At 39.8% G+C, this 18,188-nt stretch overlaps 1 protein-coding gene across 2 annotated transcripts; it reads left to right on the plus strand.

Annotated features, from left to right (window-relative positions):
* The first annotated feature begins 887 nt into the window (after positions 1-887).
* On the plus strand, positions 888-17,692 carry LOC125335014 (protein-glutamine gamma-glutamyltransferase E-like). Of its 2 annotated transcripts, none has more exons than XM_048322274.1 (13): positions 888-994; positions 8,405-8,572; positions 8,881-9,114; positions 9,656-9,774; positions 10,264-10,392; positions 11,317-11,494; positions 11,653-11,788; positions 12,701-12,804; positions 13,271-13,516; positions 14,456-14,761; positions 15,419-15,576; positions 15,783-15,916; positions 17,306-17,692. In XM_048322274.1, exons 1-13 carry the CDS (start codon positions 988-990, stop codon positions 17,451-17,453), a joined length of 2,067 nt encoding a protein of 688 aa, XP_048178231.1. In that variant the 5' UTR covers positions 888-987; the 3' UTR covers positions 17,454-17,692. The 2 variants fall into 2 exon arrangements, with proteins under 2 accessions (XP_048178231.1, XP_048178230.1); XM_048322273.1 differs by lacking the exon at positions 888-994 and adding an exon at positions 6,601-6,687.
* The last annotated feature ends 496 nt before the right edge of the window (positions 17,693-18,188 follow it).

Below are 18,188 nucleotides of genomic sequence, written 5' to 3' on the forward strand. Positions count from 1 at the left end.
AACAGAAGTTCCTGTATGTGTAGGGCAAAAGAGAGAGAGATCTGTGATCAGTTTGCTAGTACTGATATGGAAAATGAAGGATTAGCCTGAAAAAAAGAAATATTATGAGGTCATTCTGACAAATTCATTTTCTTCGTACCTTTAGGATTTCCTGTATGTGCTGATGAAGATATTTTAACATTTATTATTCTCTCTTTATAGTCAGAAACTAGATGAGTAACCACCATTGAAACACAAATTATAGTCATAATTTGTACTTGCTCCAAAATGAGCATTTTATTTTACGGGGATGAAGTTTCTCTCTGTGCAGGGAGAGTTACCGCTCAAGATCCACTCATCAAAGCTATTCAATGCTCCGTGGTTTGTCAAGTTACTACTAGCTTACAATACAGCATTCATACCATTAGTATAATTCACAGAGACTCTAAGGAGGGGCTGACACAAAAGCATTACTGTGGTGATCCCCAAAAAAGGACGGATGAGGCAAATGAAAAGTTCTGAGGTTTTTTTTCCAGACTTATGAGTACACTCATAGGGAGGGGATTTGATTATGAATGTGTACTTTTATTGCATGAATAGTCAACTTTGGATCATACTGGGAAGAGATATTAATTTATACTGACTCAAAAAACATCCCTAGCCGAGTGATGCATCATTGCATGTGAAATTCTGGATTCCAGGTATGCAATTAAATGCTCTGCTTTTCTAAGCATCTCATCAGCCTTCTGGATAAATGGCCTGAATTGCACAAGTCCAGTGTCTTAAAGCCCATGAGCTAATATAGGGTTACTAGGAAGTTTACATGACCACTGGTATGACTTACCTGCCTCACTCACCTAATGTGAATTATAATTGGTTTGGACATAAGGAGAGGCCTAAAGTTTTCCCTATAAATGCTGCAACACAGCCAGAGCTTGAAGTCTTATCATATAGGTCTACAGTTGCTCACAGCAATACAAAGTCCAAGGCACAGAGGAGCAAAGGAGCATGGCTGGTAAGTGAAAAAAAAAAAAAGTCTCTTTGTTCATATGGAATGGGAAAGTGAATAATGTACCATGTGTTAGCTTTCTCTGCAGGGTTGTTTTCTAAAGGGTTCTGATTGTCGAAGTACAAAACATTTTGAGAATTATGCATATGTTGTTTCAGTGTTCTTCTTTTCTGAATTTTACAAAAGACAAGCAAACAAGCAAAAGAAGATAATCCATCCATTGCTATATTATAGTTAAATATTAAAAATATTGTAAAATTGCAAATAGAGCAGAAGTTGTGGCAAACTGCAAGCTTTATTTTAGCATGAAATTTAATGAATCAAAGAGTAGGTCAGGTATGAATGAATCTTGTGTTAAGAGCAATACTTATGTGAAGGATACACTACAGACTGAATTTCTTCCTGCAGATCCAGAGTCAGTCGTGCCATTTTAACTATTTTTTAAAATTTGCGTGAAAGGCAAAGGCACTTTAAAACACAAACAAAGCAAACAGAAGTCCAGCAGTGAAGTCTTAGGAGAAAGGATATTAAATTAATACCTTTTAGTAAGATTGGCCATGTACTCACTTAGGCCTGACTTGCTGGCACTTGTATAAAAATGTATGGAATCATAGAATAGTGTGAGTTGGAAGGGATATTTAAAGGCCATCTGCTCCAGCTCCCCTGCAATGAGCAGGGACATCTGCAACTAGATCAGGTTGCTCAGGGCCCCATCCACTCTGACCTTGCATTTTTCCAGGAATGGGGCATCTACCACCTCCTTGGGCAACCTGTGCTGCCCTCTGTGTTAAAAACTTCTTTCTTGTATCTCATCTAAATTGAGTCCTTCAGTTTAAAACTATTACCCCATGTCCTATTGCAACAAGCCCTGCTAAAAGTTTGTTCCCAACTTTCTTAATAGGTCCTCTTCATAAATGCATAAAATGAGTCCTGACTTTAAGATGATGCTACTTTATCTATGCTAGGAAGAGCACATGCTGTGCTAGCTTTATGTGACTTAGGCTTTTCAAGCTAAGGAAAATAATAAAAAGGAACCATCCACAGATCAGGGGCTCACGTGCAGAACTGACATGCATTGTTTTCCCCTCATGCAGTTTAAGGGAGGCACAGTTACCCCATTCTCACAGTTCTAGGAGAAGTGATTGCACAAACTCTTAGAACACAAGTGTTTATCCATGTATCTATTATCTGAAATAATTCCTGTTATTGTCTTGACATTGTGCCAGCATCCCTCACAGCATCTGCTGTTTGTCTGGCCTGGTAGTGGTTAGTTAATGACTATCTGAGTGCAGCTGCTAAGTGTGATACCATCTATATGTTTACTTGTTTAAGAGCAGAACTGAGGCTAGGAGGGAATTGGGTCCATACAATCAGCACAGGGCTATAGATTTTTTCATAAATCTCCTCCTCTAAGCAGAGCTTAAATAAATAGCAAAACACAATTTGATAGGCAAAGCTGAAATATTAGACTGAGTAGAAAAATCCTTCTTCTTAACAAAAGAACTATACAGTAAGGTGGACAGTTAAAACCTTCATCTACAGCAATGGGGGAAAAAACCCACAAACCAATTGTTTCTGCATTGTAACACTTCCTTTTAAGCAATGATTTGCCAATAACTTGGAACATTTTAGCAGGGCTCTCTCTCAAAGCTTCCTCTTGAAGTTTCAGACAGCAGTCTATCCTTCTCAACGACAATTTTCTTATTGCATGAAATGCAAGAAGCATTTAATACAGCATTTAACAAACAAACTGGTATTTCCTGATCACGATCAGCACTTGCTTGTGAAATACCCAGCATCCAAGAAATACCCAAGCCCCCGCTCAGCAGGAGATGTCAGAACTGCAAGCAGATGCTCCTCATGGTACCATGCACAATTTTTTATACAAAAAACTGTGAGGGCTTGCTGAAAACTGTGCAGTGTGTGTGCACAGAGCTGTTTTCACTCCTTCTCTTCCTCTGTCCCTACTCCTCCCATCCCCTGACACACATCCTGCAGACAGACACACCTTTTTTCCCAGAAAATCTTTATGCATTTGTGGGCCAGTCTCTAATGGACCTGCTTTAACAGAATCCAGAAGGTTTTGCATAAAGAAAAGGGAAAAGCACCTAAAAGGTTCCTCTAAGTTTGCCTGGTTTTTAAAAGGGTTTTGATAGTCTGCAGCACCACTATTGCTACTAAAAATTTAACAATTTGTTTCATAGTCTCACACTGAAAATAATTATCTCAGCTTCTTTCTGTCACTTTTAAGCTTCAGTGTCATTACAATTAAGGCGTGAGTTACACCTGCAAGCATCTTGTTTGTGCATTAGCATTGGGAGCGTCTGCCCGCAGAATGGGACAACATGCTGGATTCTCAAAGAGAGGAGCAGAGCAGGGCCGTGATGGGAGCCTGCACAGGGATATTCTTGGATGATGAGTATGCAGCAATAACTGGAAGTTAAAACTTCCAAATAATGTCTTTACTCCATTCCAATGGAAGATGGGAGAGGTAGGGAAATACATTTCAGTATCATAGGCTATAAATAATAGGTGCTGTGTGACTATGTGGGAGCTGTCAGGAGAGTCCAGCATAGGTTCATCCCAGTCTCTGCACTGCCAGTTTGGCTTATTCCTCTGTCCTGGTCCCATGGTAGTTTTTGAAGGTCAGATATTAGTGCATGTCACTAGTATGTCACTGTCAGCCTCCCTTCTGAAGAAGCCATCTCATCTAGAATGAGCCAAGATCTCAAGAGAAGATCTGAGCCCAGCTAACAGGGTACCCTTCTTACACAGACAATATGGAAGATGATTGTGCCAAGTTCTGCTGTCTTCAAAGGAAGGTTATTGTCAAACTTCAGGAAGAGTTAGGAACTTCAGGAAGGCTTCAGGCTGCAGCAGGCTGCAAGCTTCCATTCCAAATGTCCCTACTGTTTAAGCCATGTGCGTGGAAGAAGAAGACAGAAAATAAGAAGTATGTCTTGGACAATATGTAAGGCTCAGAAGAGATCTTGGCCAAATATTCTTCCGTATGGACCTGATCATTTTACATCAGGTGGTTCTAGTCTTGAAAAGTACTAATGTGGGTCAGTCCACACCACTGTTCCAGGGACCCAGGCCTCTCCCTAGTTGGGTCATAAATAAAGCAAAGCTGTAGAAAACCCCTTGAATTCCTGTATCTAGGATAGCAGGAGTGGAGGCTGCTGGTGGAATTTCTTGCTTAATTATTCAAAAACGGGATGTGATAAGAGATAGAATAGCCCAAACTTCTCAGGATACTGAATCACAGAATCAGAATAATTTAGGTTGAGAAAGACCTGTAAGATCATCAAGTCCACTGAGGCGGTCCCAATGAGTCATGGCCATGTGGTTGCAGCATGATGCTTTAGGGATATGTTAAAAAAGAGCTGTGCTCAGAAAGAACATAGGAGCAGATAGACTATTACAGGTAATAATTTCCCATCCTGAACAAAAGCACAATTAATAATAGGTGACATTTCATAAAATTCAAGTATCACTGAGGATTCATACAGACTTGGTGTGAAAGAAAACATTAGAAAGAAGGAGAGAAAGGAGTATACTGAGGGGAATTTGACTGTTACCAAATATATCCTTCACTGTTCAGTGCTGAAACTCTTAGTCCTAGATATTAATTTCTTTAACAGTTACTGAGGTGAGGGGAAAAAATCTGGGTATTACTGGAAAAGGATGTTACGAATTATATGACTGGACCAGTCGGCAAAAGATGATTCTGATATACCTTCTTCTGGGTACATGAAACAATATAGTAAGGTGGCTTGTAGCTTCGATTTTCTGAGGTCCAAAGGAGTCTTCTCTTGCTATCCATGGAATTTCAAGCACCTGCCTGTACAGTCCCTACATTTACAGCCACCACTCAAGCTCTGCAAACACTACTTGGCCAGGAAGCTGCCTGGGTCAGATGCATTGTGCTTGACTGACTGTGTGTTCTGACTAGTGTTAGTATTTCTCATTAATTTAACCCTCATTCTCAACCTTTGCCCATAATCTTTAATCCAAAGGTCCAGTGTGTATCATTCATCTGTTTTACAAACAAAGCACACCAGAGGCCTGCAAGGCAACTTAGGCTGAGCTGGGAATAAACACCAGGAGCTGACACAACAGCCACAACTTGTTCTTCCTGACATACTGTCTGCCAGCATAAATGAACTGTTGTTCTTTTTCTTTCAACACTAACTTCCTATCAAAGCAACTAACCTTCCAATCAAAGAAAAACGGTTTGCTGTGTACCCAAGGATAGCCTGAAATATTAAATTTATTCTGAAAATTTATTTCTGAAAAATGTTTGTGTGACATTTAACAGTATTTAAAATTACGGATAGGAGAGTATGTCTTAACATCAAAAATTCTAATCAAATTCTAGACATTTTAAATTTAAGAACTAGTCTTATCACAATTGGGCTTTGCAAGTGATAAACCATGGTCCCTCTTAAGATTAAATACAATTAATGAACAGAGATTCAAAGCAGAGGTCTGAATCATAGCCAGGTAAAAACTGTTTCTTGTAACAACACCTTTTTATAAGAAACAGGAATGAAACACGTCTGTATATGAAATGGGTTGAGCAAGGTTCAATTCTAGACTTTCTAAATGTGATCCAAACCTGATAACAGAACAATTTGGGCTACTGAAGGCTGAGCCCAGCCAACTAAAATGATGGAATTTGGGAACGTGTACAGCTATGCCCAGTCCAGCATGATGGGTATCCCTGAGAGGTATCTGTAAGATGTGTGTTGAGTTTATCAAATTTTACAGGTAGTTCCATAAAAGTATCAAAATTAGTCTCTTTCTTAATAGAAAGGGGAGCCACCTGCAAAGCATAAAAAAAATTCACTCTCCTTGAAATTAAGTGGAGGATTTTTGTGCATAAATTTGCATTGCCGATAGCATGGTCAGAGATGTCTTATGAAAAAATAGTAGTGCACCAGTTGAAAACAATGATAGATATTATATCACAAGTCACAACTGTACTTACCTTTTGTCACTGTAGTGTGTCATGAAAATATGACATGGAGTGCTTGTCTATTGAACAGAGTTAAACAGAAATCATGTGATAAATGAAAAAATGGTTCTTTAAATTTGGCCCTGATTGGACCTGAGGCAGAGACAATAGATTGGTCATTGTTTTCAAATTACTACAATGCCGGGGGGGGGGGGGGGGGGGGGGGCGGGGCGGTGGCAAGCAGCTCCGAAACAACAGATTTAGGGAATTAATTTAAAGAAAATGTCCCTGTAAATATTGCTCATGAAGTATTTCAAATTAAAAACAGTGTTTTACAAGAAGGAGTTATGCTCTATCATTATAGTAGCAAGAAAAGCAGCTAAACGCTGAAGTTCTTATAACTTTAAATACATTGAAAAACTCTTAACAAGTGGCCAGACTGTTAGGAATGAATATTGTCCAAGCTTCAGATGTTAAGTTTCAAGGAAACAAGATGAGGATGTGAGGACTGAGAGAAGAAAAAAATGAATAAAAAATAAATCGTCAAGCCCCACCACTCAGATCAAGGCTGGGGGCAAAGGCAGCCTCTCAAACTCCACCCCCAGAGGAAACATTGCAAACAGATTTTAAGAAGTGAAAGGCACCAGTCATTCCTTGAGCCAGCAGAAGTAGAGGAGGCCATTCAGAGGAAGCTTCAGAAGCTGCCTACAGAGGACGTATTGATCAGATATGGGCCAAGGTGAGCAAGGGGGAAGCCCATCCCGTGATGCTGTTAGTTATTTTCTTGCATCCATACATCATGTTCAGCTCTGCAATGGACACTGAGAGATCACTACTTCTCTAAGGAGTTTTGATCCAAGAAAAAAGTAATAGAAAATTCTTCCATCAAGAGTCAGGAGAAGGATTTTCACGGGAATTGCATTTTTTCATTTATTGTGTGCTTGGGAAAAGCAAGCTTATCAGAACAAGGTTTGGCAGCACAGGTATATTAACTGACATAAAAATGTTGTATTTTGCAAATAGGAGGGGAAAGTCTGCAGCTATTTGGAGTTGTCAGAAAAGTGCAAATGATAGACTGACAAATCTGACATGAGAGAAAGAAGCAAAGCAGAATGTATCATTGCAAAGGCTGAGGAAGGCTGCAATGAGCAGAGAAGGCTGAAACCTGAAGTTAAGGCAGAGAGTATACAAAAATTTGGGGGGTTTTTTAGCAGTTGCTTTGTTGCTGTGGTGGGTTTTTGCTCACGTGCTAATATTTATAGATATGCAAACTGACCTTTATTATAAATCATCCCATGTTGATTTTCCAACTCCTGCCTTTTTAAAGGCAAAACTGCCTGAGCCCTCAGCTCGTTCTACAATAGATGTGCTTCACCGCTAAGTTGCAGAAGATTTTTTTTTTTAATAGTAGATATGTTCCTCAGAAACTCATTCATGCTTCTCGCATCAATACTGTAAAAAACCCATGTTCCTCTCCATTTGGACTGTGACTACATTGCTAAAACTACCAATGTAGTTATTTTAAGGCTTGTCTGAACTTGATAAATTTAAGACCACGCTGTAAAAAAATCTTTACATTAATAAATCTGGTTGAACATAGGATGATTATTTTTTTACTCAATGATGGCACAGGGTAACAATTTTCCACTCCTAAGCACCACACTCTTACTCTTCCCTATTCTCCCTCTTTGCAGGAGGAGAAAAAATCTTTTTCTTCTGTACTTCTGCACTTCATTTAAACCATCAAGCCATCTCTTACTAGAAATCCCTCCATAGGCTCTGACGATGTCAGATCCAAGCCAATCTCAGATGCTTATTCTCTGGCCTTTGATTGAAGCCATAGTTCACATGCAAGAACTTTCTACAGCATATTTTAGTAGTGTCCTCTCTCCAATTCTGCCACCTCTCCCAGCGCCAATGACAGCCCAGTGTCCATCAACATGTTCTTGTTAGGTGCTTCCAACAGTGGCAGCTGTGGGACATAATGGAGCTAGAGATGGCATCATGGCTTAAAATACACAACTGTTTTCCAGCTCAGTCAGGTTTCTTTATTCCTCATTCACAGGCACCAAGGCTGTGCCTCTGTTAGGATGACACCATGTCAGAATGAATGACACCTTGATAGAATTGAGTTCAGCCAGATTTTTATCCAAGTAATTCACAAATATTCAATTCTCTCAGGTTTCTCTTCTCTTAGATGCCTTTCTGATTTTCCTTTAGTACAGGATATACTACTCCTATATTTAATTATGCAGATAATCTCTAACAGCCTATGCAAAATGGAGTCTCTTTAAGAAAAACAAAGCTCACATCTAAATTATTTTTAATTTTGGTGGAAGCCTCACATGGTTACCAGTTACCTGTAGAAAGTAATAAGCAATTCTTCAGAGTGTGTTTGTGCTCCTTCTTCTTTGGATGTACCCTCAAGTTTTCTTGCTCTTCTCATTTTTTTCTAGCTGCAACGCAGCCAAGTACCAACTGGCATCTGAAAGAAAATGCAAGAGAACACCACACAAGTAAATTTTCTAGTGAAGAACTGATTGTGAGGAGAGGACAGGCCTTCAGTATCACCTTCAATGGAACAGAAAAGCCTGAGCAAAATTTAATATTCCTTGCAGAAACAGGTATGGCCCCCAGCTTCTTTCACAGAGAGAGTAATGCTGCCTCAGGATATTCTTTTGGCCTTATATGCACTACAGAGCAGCAAGAGAATACCTCAGAGCCAACATGCTCGCTCACATAGCCATGGAACTGTGTGAGGTGTTTGTTGTATTACTCCTACCTCAGTAAGCAGCCACAGCTTCCTTCAGTTGCCAATATACGGCACAAATTCATCTGAGGGGAGGGCTACATCCCTGCTGAGTTTGTTGATGACTAAATCTCTATTTCAGCAAGGCATGGAAAAAGAAATGTTGTTTGTTTTTCTTAAAAGGTCCAAAACCCTCAAAGGCAACCAAGACCCTGGCCACATTTGGTATCTCCAGCACAGTGAGCAAGGAGGGCTGGAGTGCAGTTCTACAGTCCACCAGTTCCAACTCTGTGAGCGTCTCCATTTCCAGCCCGCATAATGCTGTCATTGGACGTTACAAGCTGAGTGTTCAACTTGGCAGCTCCTCTCCAGCAAGTCTTGGCACTTTTGTTTTGCTTTTTAACCCTTGGTCTTCAGGTATGAACATGTCGAAATTCCTCTAAAGACCAAAGTTGCTTTTAGCTTCATTAACATTTGCAGCTTCTCCATTTGATCTATACTTTAATATAGCAGCTGAACATTGACAACATAATGTATCAGTGACCAAAAAAAATGTGTCTAACAGTTTCTTAGGACCTTCTGGTATGAAAAATCAGCTCTGTAGCATATACACACTGAAGAGCTCACTGTCCTAAAAGATAAAGTTCTGCTTTTGACAGAGCTTGCCTCCTGCTGCACAAGTTTAGAAGAGTGTGTCTGGCCTCTACAGAACCAAAAAAAGAGTCATATTTACCATTTTCTCACAGATTTGGCAGTGTCATACCTCCCTCTTCACTCAGACACCTCCCACCCCTTTCTCTAATTGTAGAAGATCCCGAGTTGCATGATCTGTTTATAGCAGCAAGAACAGCAAAGGGTGGCTATCTGTTAGCACTCTTATAGACAGAGAGCAAGACTCCTGAGGTTTTGTTTTATTTTGCCTGCCATATTTGTACATCTCTCTGTTTTGGTTTTTCAGGTGATGATGTGTTCATGCCTAACAAGGCTGAGTGCGAGGAATATGTGCTAGAAGAGTTTGGCATAATTTTTGCAGGCAATAAAAATCGTATCAGCAGCTTTGGATGGAACTTTGGCCAGGTAAATGTTTTTGCATGAACTGGGTCACCAGATATTGTTTTTGCATGAACTGGGTCATCTGCTTTTTCCAGTTCGTTGCATATCTATGAAGTGCAGGACTCTGGTGTTGAAATCAGCACTTGTGCCAAGCCCTGTTTCACTGATCAATACGAGAATTTGTAATTTACTAGTCCATGTTCTACCTTGGAAGTGCAGCCAGCAGACACCTTTATGTCCTTACTAAGACTAAGTAGCCTTAGAGTAGTAAAGTACTGTAGCAATGCTTGAGAGGCTTCGAGTCCACAGATTACAAGCTTTGAAAAGCTCTGTGACTTCTGATCTTCAGAGTTTGTTGTGGCCACATTTTTATATGGTAATGCCTGGCTGAGCTCTGCAGCACTTCATTTGGTGATTAACAAAAAACATTCAATCCTTATATGGCTCTCTGCATCCTGATTTTTTGTAGACTAATCTGTGTTTCCACAACACTGATTTATTTCTGTACCATAGTTTCAAGGAGATATCCTCAATATTTGCCTCTCCATAATGGATCGAAGTTTATACTACCGTCAGGATCCTGTCACTGATGTATCTCACCGACATGACCCCAGGTATCTGGGCCGTGTTCTCAGTGCAATGGTAAGCAACATGTTCAAAAAGTCCAAACTACTAAGTGTCCTTTAAAAGTAGTCAATGAAAGTAAATATGAAGACATTTCTTAGAGAATTTTAGGCCTCTGTATGCACCAGATATTATGGGTGGTGAAGTATGGGCCAGAGAAACCCCTACATGGTCATCTGATCTGAGCCTCCTAGATTTATCTCCTCTGGGGTAGTTCTGATACTTATCACTTTGATATCCAGGAGTCGAACTGAAAATATAAGACATGGGGTGGTTGAGGGACCAGTTCCTTGGAGGTCTTTAGTCCAGCCAGCCATTTGAAGTGGAAGTACAGTGGTACTTCTGTACTACTACTGTAGATCAGCTCAGCCATGGATTTGCCACCTCTATGGGTGAGCAGTCCAGAGCTGCACTACCCTCCTAATGAGGAATTTGTCTCTTATGTCAAATATGATTTTCCCAAGCTACAGCTTTCTGCTGTTGCCTCTTGGTATATAAAAGAGAAAGGTTTGTTAGAACACACATTCAAATGGTTTTAAGCTGGTTTTACATTCCCCCCACCCTCCTTAACCAGACAGAACTAGGCCACTGCACTCAACTTCTCCCTGTAGATTGTGTGCTCCAGGACCCCTGACCATTTGGGTAGCCCTCCCTCCTGAGTCCTCTTCAGTGTCTCAACATCCCCTTGAACTGAGAGACCCCAAACTAGAGACAGGACTCCTGGCACAGCCTTGCTAGGGATAATTAAAGGGAGTTAACAACCTCCCTCAACCTCCCGGTCACACTTTTCCCAGTGCTGTCTACTGTGAGCTTTCCCTTTTTGAGGAGGGAGCACTGTTGGCTCAAATTCAATATGGCATTTTCTGTAACTCCCAGGCCCCTTTCAGACAGGTAGTAAACTCTTAATTTACCTCATCATAGATTTAGTGAATATCTTTTCAGGTCAACGCCAATGATGACCTAGGGGTGGTGCTAGGAAACTGGAGTGGAAAATATGAGGGTGGTAAAAATCCCAGCAGTTGGACAGGAAGTGGTGAAATCCTGCAAAGCTGGAAGAAATCAGGATTCAAACCTGTTAAATATGGACAATGTTGGGTTTTTGCAGCAGTATTGACTACAGGTATGTTTTATGTCACACACATGACTGACATTGCACAGATTCTGTTAAATGAAGCACTAATAATACTTCCTATATGGAAGTCTCTGAAGACATTATTATGCTATATGAAACCTGCAGAAATATTGCTTCCTGACTGTGGTTTTCTCTTCACTCTTTAGTGCTTAGATGTCTGGGGATTCCCACTCGTACAATTACAAACTTCAGTTCTGCCCATGATGCAGATGAAAATCTGCGTGTGGATGAGTTTTATGATGCAGATGGAAATCATTTGGAGAGGGGAGCTGACAGCATATGGTAAGGCTCAATATTTAATATTAGAGCTTGTCAATGCCTATAGTGTCCTCAGGTGCAGAGCATAGCTTCTAATGGCAAATGCTTTATCTTCTTAAAAATTGCCTTAAAAACTACTACACACACAGAGACGATCAATAAAAAAATACTACAAAATAATAGTACCAGACTTGGTGTTTTCATTCTTTCTCAGTTAAAGAAAGAATTGTGACCCAAATTACAACAGCTAATTGAAGCCAGGGCAGGCAAAGTTACAGATACGACACCACAGATGATTGAAAATTTGCAATATTGCACTGGATGTATCAAACAGTGGGGACTTAACCTAGTTTGAAACTCTTCTTCAAAACCAGTTCACATGAAACTGTAAAAGTTCAACAGAGACAGCTTTCCTGCCTTTTTTTTTTTTTTTTGCTTTTCTTGTAGTGGTATCATTTGCAGTGAAAATAATTTAACTACTGCTTCTATTAAGCATCAAATGCAGTTCAAACAAGCTTGCATTCAGCAAAGAGCAGTAGTCCCTCATTTTTTGACTGTTTACTCCCCTTCTTGTTCTGGACCCCTTCTAAATATAAGTGACATGTATAACTGTAGCATTGTGCCAGAAGGAAACCAGCTATAACTAAGGAAGTGCATGGGCCCATAGCTTTTGGAGAAGAATAGCCTCTCATGGCATTTTGTATAATTTCACAAATTTGTTTTCTGCCCTTGAGCATTTATATTTATTCCACAATGCAATTTTCAGCACCTTTCTAGTTAATGTAGTCAGGGTCAGGGTAGAAGTGGTGAGTCTCAGATGAGAACCTGTGCAAATGAAGGCATTTGATCCATTTAACTAAAATGGCTGATTAAAGGATGTGGACAGGAACTCATGAATACATACTAGTGGCTTACTTTGTTCATTCTTGCACACAGGAATTTCCACGTCTGGAATGAAAGCTGGTTTACACGCAACGACTTGGGCCCCTCATACAGTGGATGGCAAGTTCTGGATGCAACTCCCCAAGAACAAAGTGGAGGTATTCAAATTTTATTTCAGGAATAATGTTGAAAAATTATAAAGTCAGTCACTTTTAGAGAGAAGAGGAAAAAAAGTAAAATCATTGTAAAAGCAATTTGTCAACCTGCTCAGAAATAGCTGCAGAAGAAAATACTTTATCGGTTGCATTAGCTTCAGATCATCTGTGGATGCCAAGAAAGAAGCTAGACTTCCAGGAGCAGTTTTTACAGCAATTCCTGTATTTCCAACGTAGGTATCAAAGGCCATTGAAAATTAAGGCATAATATAAAAGAATCAAGTGTACTCTCAGAATAAACACAAGATACATTGATGACTGGCCTGGTATGAGGGTTTATGTGGATGAAAGGGCTTGAATGGGACAGCAGCATTGGGTAATTCAGGAGTCAGTGATAAATATCTGTCTAATAATCTGCTTACTGTCAAAGACCTAATAATGCCTGAATTCTTTTTCCTTGATGCTGTAGGAATTTATCAGTGTGGTCCTGCCTCACGGTATGCCATCAAAGAAGGAGAAGTAGATCTGGACTATGACTGCCCATTCGTGTTTGCAGAAGTGAATGCAGACTGTATGTACTGGAATTATGACTCTGCAACTGGAAAGAAAACTTTAATATTCTCTAAATCTACAGAAATTGGTGTCTCCATCAGTACAAAGGCAGTTGGTAGAGATGATCGTGTAGATGTCACCAGTGATTATAAATATGAGGAAGGTAAGTAAAACCACTGGTTCTTCTGATCACACAGCTGCTTCATTCCCAAAAGTATATAAACTTGGAGTCTCTTTGTGGGAAATTTTGTGCTTTTATAAAGTAGGAGCAGAATTTATACTTTATTTATTTGATTCGTACAGAAGAGGGAAGAAAAGGTACTGAGTGAAAAAAATACTGGCTTGCCTTTTCTGATATGGAGTTGCTTTATGGGACGTAAATAAGGCAAGTCCAAGTATCCCCAAAGAAAGCATTTACTGTTCCATCTGCCTATTGCTGACATGCAATGTCTGCCTCTGCTTAGTGAGAACTAGGCTACAGTTCAGTTATTTGTCTGCAGGATGAAAGGCCTGTTACAGAAACCTAAGCTAAACCAGCACTTAGGCCCAGGAGAAGAAACTCTTTCAAAGGGTCCAAGAGCACAGCACCTTGTCAGTCCTTTGGGTCTGATTGTGCCCATTTGTGTTTCTCTTTTTCCTTTGCTCATGGGCAGCTTCTGCTTTCCCTGTTAAACTGTCATTACCTCAATCCATGAGCCTTCTCCCCTCTTATGGAAATGGGGAATGAGGTGCTGGGTGGATGGTTGGCTGCCAGCCAGAGTCAAATCACCACACAGTGCCATCAGCCTTCCCCAACATTGGGGCCTTCTCTGTACTAGCAAATAAAAATTCACATTTCTAAATGTTACAGCCGTAAAAAGGGATAAAAATGGGGAAAGAGAAACTTTAGACTTAAGATTTTATGTTAAAAAAAAAAAGTTATTAGAAGGACAGTGACATTACTGACTGCAGATCCAGAAAATGAGGTATGGCTGTGGAAAACAGAAGGTCTATTTATCTCTAAATACAGACACTACGTCCTTCTAGCTTGTCTCCAGCAGCCATGTAAAATAAGAGATACATGTTAACTGTTGAGGATAATTTTCATGGCTCTCCCTGACAGGTTCTGCAAAAGAAAGAGATATTTTTAAAAAAGCCCGTAAGAAGCTAGGACTTGAAGATAAATTTGATCCTACAGCACCGACACAAGAGGAAATTGAACAGAAGCCTGACATCTCAGGGAAATTCAAGGTGGCTGGCTCTTTAGAAGTTGGAAAAGATCTCAACCTACTTCTGGTTCTTGAAAATTTACAATCTGATGCTAAGACTGTAAATGTAAATATGACTGCATGGAGTACTCTGTATACTAGAAGACCAGTTAATGAGATCTGGAAGGACTCCATATCTGTCACTCTGGCTCCAAAGGAAGGTAATTTTTCAAATAACTTTTAATCATAATGGTTTTATCAGTAAATGGGCATTGGAGGCTGGTCAGCTTGGGGGAAAAAGCTCTAACAAACAGCAATCTTAAATCCCTACAAAGAAAAGGCTGAGAAAAATATTACATTGCACATACATTAACAAGGCATGTGTCCCACTATCATGTTCCCAGGTACTTTTCACATTTTGGAAAATGTTACCATTAGGAGCCTGGGATAAGAGATATATCAGCATCTCTAAAGTGAGGTGAAAGATCATTGAATCACAACTGATAGTATCCTGTATTAATCTTAGGCTTCAAGTCATTAGCAAGAAGCAGAAATAATAATTAATTTCTTTAGTATGTAACTTAACTTCTGGAGAGGCACCAGTAAACTCCTTAAACTCCCACTGTTGCATCTTTCAGAGCAATAGGGAGGAAAACAAGCCAGGCAATACAGTAATAGGGAATGGAGAAGGGATAACATTGAAAAAATCACGATCTATCTAAAGCAAACTGATAGACTTGCATGAATTAATTTTGGCAGTGATGGTTGAAGGCCCTCCTAGTCCTAGTGACAGCATAAAAGGAAAATACTAATGTTAAGTATGAAGCTCTGTGGGCTTATAAAAGCATGTACCAATTCCTTTTTTTTTTTCCTTCCAGAAAAACAATTTCCCATTAAGATAAAGTATCCTGAATACCAGCAGCAGTTAACTACAGACAAAACAATCCAGGTCACAGCTTTGTGTCATGTAGAAGATGGGATTCAAGTGCTCGTGCAAAGAAACATCACCCTGGACAATCCTGCCATCGACATACAGGTAAATTTCCTTTGCTGTAACTGCAGTGGCAGAGAAAAGGGAAAGTGAGCTGTTTATGAGCACTTTCTTCCCGAAAGAAATGTTCTGCTCACATTCTGCCACGGTCCATCACAGCATCTCCTAATACCTCCTCTTCTGATGCCTGAAAAGGCTCAGATAGAAAAGACCACTGAGAACCTGGCCTCACAAGGATTTTCTTTGCACAGGTACTTGGTGAAGCAAAAGTGAATGAAGAGGTGGTTGTGGAAGTGGCATTTACCAATCCTACCAATACAGAGGTGAAGGACTGTGTGCTGCAGGTGGAAGGCAATGACCTGCTCCGAGGAATCCTGGAGTTACGGTAAGTATGAGAAACGTCTGATTTCTGCTGTCAAAGATACATGAGCAAGAATGTGGGCATGGATGAGTTGGAACTGGACTATGGGATGAGACATCATTTTCTTCTTGCTGTAACTTGGGAGGCCACTCAGTGTGTAACATCTCATAACAAAGCACACAGCAATGAACCAGCCCTTCATCTAGGCTGGGCTTTGGCTCCACGGTTTGGGAGGTCAAATAATTGCTGTCATAATTGGACAGAACTTGTTTTCCTGCCTATCTAGCAGGAGCACACAGTTCCAGGAAAAAAAGTTCATGCTTACCCAAGCTGTAAATGTTGCTGAGGCTGTCTATTCTGCTATAGGCTAGACAGGTTGCACCTTCTTGTTCTGATCAAAGGCCAACAATAGGATACATGACTATTTCTGTCCATACTTACCCAAATTACAACCTATATTAACAAGGATTTTTTTTTTCACTTTATTAAACGGACTGCAGGTGCCAATCTGGGTGCTCAGCATTCTAAACAAATTATATTTATATCCGACAGGTAGAAATACATGTAAAAAGCAGATACACCAGTCTCAGCTTTGGGAACAAAAATTAATACTGCTTAGACACAGGTTGTGCTCTCACAGGGTGGGACCTCTGAAAAGCACAAAGCCAAGTCTGCTCCATGCTTAGCATATCAACAAATCCTAACAAAGGCAGTTATTTCTGGAAAATACCTGGGATATGGGAACATGCTCTTCAACTGAATACACAAGCAAACACAAACAAACAAACACAGCAACTTAACATTGCCATTTGCACTTGAGCAATTAGGAATGGTCCATCCCATCATTTATGAGCTCTCCTGAGGGAATTTACCAGCCTCATGTTGTCTATCCCATACAATTTTATCCTCAGGCAAGACAAGACAATATTACAGGGTAAGGGAAAAACATTAACAAGAGTTTCCAAGAATTACAAAATACACTGGTGTAAAACATTTTAACCTCCATTCAAAATTTCCTGCTCTGTAAACACCGAGGTTTTCTTGGTGCTATAATCTATTCTAATTCAGGCATTGGAATTAACATTCTTCATGCTCTCAGATTATATTTTGCAATGATTGAGTAATGTCTTACACCCTCTGTTCTGCATGAAGTCTTATCTCACATATTATTATGTCCCTCTTTGTGGGCTTATCTGGGTTACTGCATAACAAATTTTTGAGAGCCCTAATGTATGGATTTGAGGCTTTAAATACTTATCAGATAGCCAAGTCATGTGTGGTCTTTTCATGGCCATCTTACTTTGGAGTGATAAGAATTCTTACTCCAGGTGAAAGATGATTAGTGAAGAAACTCAAGCATGATGCATAAGCCTGTTTTCAACTTATATTTTCCCTCTGTTTCCTTTTTTGTAGCATACCACCACTGAAAGCCAGTGAGAAATCCAGTACCAAGTTTAAACTTATCCCTTCTGAGGCGGGTCCCAAACATCTACTTGTTAATTTCTCCTGTGATAAATTTGCAGATATCAAGACCTTTAAGATGGTAAATGTGATTAACTAACATGAAGATATACAAGGAGTGGTCTGTGTGTGTATAAACTGAACAAAATGTGATAAGAAATCTTGTATAGAAAACAATGAGATCATCAGCAAAAGAAATCTTCACTTCCTCTGATAAAGGGTCACCAACATCAAATCATTGCAATTTGACATTGTAATTTTAAATAAACTGAGGAATGGTTGATTCTTCATTTACTGTTTTGAGTGTCCATGTTATTAAAAAGAACATTTTACCTTCTACTTAGAGACTGATTTTTGTGTGGCTTTCTTTGGAATTAAATCCTCCTGGCTCCAGAAGTCTCTGCACAAACATTCATAAACTCATTATTACATATTGAAAACCTTATCCAGTGGACTTCCAAAGCAGTGTTTCTCCTTACTGGAACTGTGATACTAGAAAAGAGTGAGGGTGACTTGCACAATTTATGTCATTTAGCTTTGCCTTCTTTGCTACAAACTCTGTCCTGACATTTTTCCTGGGGTTGGTTTTTTTTTTTTTTTGGTAAATCACAGTGACCAAATGAGGCATAGGAAATGTTCAACAGGAATTTGGGTGGTGTCCAATTTGAGAGCCATTCATCAAACATTGGGGTAATTGCCCAGCTCAGTGTACATATTTTAGCATGTTGGTATTTTGCACTTGCTGAAAGTCTTCTTTGGGAATAAAAGGCAGGGTAATCTTAAGCCTGAGGGTACTTTGATTTGAGAACAGTTAGGAGTCCTTCACTATAGATTA

Source organism: Corvus hawaiiensis, chromosome 17, assembly GCF_020740725.1.
Source record: "Corvus hawaiiensis isolate bCorHaw1 chromosome 17, bCorHaw1.pri.cur, whole genome shotgun sequence".
NCBI classification, from domain to species: Eukaryota; Metazoa; Chordata; class Aves; order Passeriformes; family Corvidae; genus Corvus; species Corvus hawaiiensis.